Genomic DNA, 1,318 nt, shown 5'->3' on the forward strand with positions numbered 1-1,318 from the left:
GGGTGCTACCGAGGGTGGCACGAGGAGGGTGACAGCGTCCCTCACCCCTTCCCCTCCTGCTGCCGCCAGTGCTTCCAAGCCAGGAGGGTCTGCCTGTCCTCCCACCATCTCCGCCTGTCCTCCTGCCCAGTCCCACCCCACGGCCAAAAGACACCCCATTTTGGGGGGTTTCATTTTCCGAGGCAGGGGTTGTGGAAGACGTTTGCCCCGCTGTCACATTAAAGCCAACGTGAATTGGTGCTGCTGCCGAAGGCAATCCCTGCTCCCACCTCAACGCACCCCTTCCCCGTGGCTTAATTAAACCAGAAAATTCTTTATTGCCTTACAAAAGAAAAAAAAAAAAAAAAGAGAAGAGAGGTTCATTTCAAAGCTGGCTGGGATTAATTTAGGAAATGCACAAGGGTTTACACCAGTTTAAACGTTTAGAGACTATTTAAGCTTACGCAATTTGCAGCAGAGACAAGGCCCAAGATTAATTTCTAGGGCAGGGAATTACAGTGCATGGAGAACCGCTCCCTCCTCCCGTCCCCAACCACCACATCTCTCCAGATGCTGCAGAGAGCTACGGCAGCCCCGGGCCGGGTCCGGCACCGTCACCGTTCGCTCCTCCGCAGACGGCCGAGGCAGAGCTGAGCTCCCCCCGGGGCACCGGGAAGGCAATTTAGCCTGATTAGCGACAGAGACTTCCCACCCGGCTCTGTCCCAGTGGAATCGGCGCAGAAAAGCTGCGCTGGAGCTGGGCAGAACGAGCACCCCGAGTCAAAGCGGGGCTGCAGCCGCAGGGAAGGAGACTCCCACGGCAAGGCCGGTGCGCTGAAGCCCCTCGCCCGCTCCCACCCATGCTCCTGTACTCACGTCTTATCCGTGACTCCATCATGCTCCGTGTTTTCAGCTTCCCCACCAGCAGAAAGCAGTCGGCAGCTTCTTCTGTCTCAAACCCGGGGATCCCTGAGGAACCTATTTTTACACGCTGCCTTTACTACTGTTTGCGGTGCCGGTCCGGGTCAGAAAGCCAACGCTGGGCGCAGCGAGGTGGAGGAGATGCTCTACAGCGGCTGTGGGGAGGGCGAAACACCAGTTCCTCGCAGGCAGGGGATCACCTGCCCGAGCTCCGCGTCCGAGAGGCCGGCAGGCAGCAGGCGCTGAGCTTCCATCGGTCCCCAGCACCGTCCCTATACAGGTCGGAGCCGGAGGGAACGCATCCCGGCTTCAACGCCCCTCCGCGTCTTCCTTCGTGACCTGCAAACGGGAGAGCGTTTTACATCAGCAAAACGGACTTCGAAAGCTACACCATCCAATGCTACCTCCCCTCGCGTTA

At 58.6% G+C, this 1,318-nt stretch overlaps 1 protein-coding gene across 1 annotated transcript in view; it reads right to left on the reverse strand.

Moving 5' to 3' along the window:
• Positions 1-877, reverse strand: part of MROH1 (maestro heat-like repeat family member 1) — a gene marked incomplete at its 3' end in the record, with an annotated part of 14,619 nt that extends 13,742 nt beyond the window's left edge. The window contains exon 1 of the mRNA XM_009704442.1: positions 856-877. Within this exon, the coding sequence (XP_009702744.1) occupies positions 856-877 (22 nt within the window). The remainder of the gene's footprint in view (positions 1-855) is intronic.
• Positions 878-1,318: the final 441 nt, after the last annotated feature.

This window comes from Cariama cristata, unplaced genomic scaffold, assembly GCF_000690535.1.
Source record: "Cariama cristata isolate BGI_N322 unplaced genomic scaffold, ASM69053v1 scaffold23567, whole genome shotgun sequence".
In the NCBI taxonomy this organism is placed as follows: domain Eukaryota; kingdom Metazoa; phylum Chordata; class Aves; order Cariamiformes; family Cariamidae; genus Cariama; species Cariama cristata.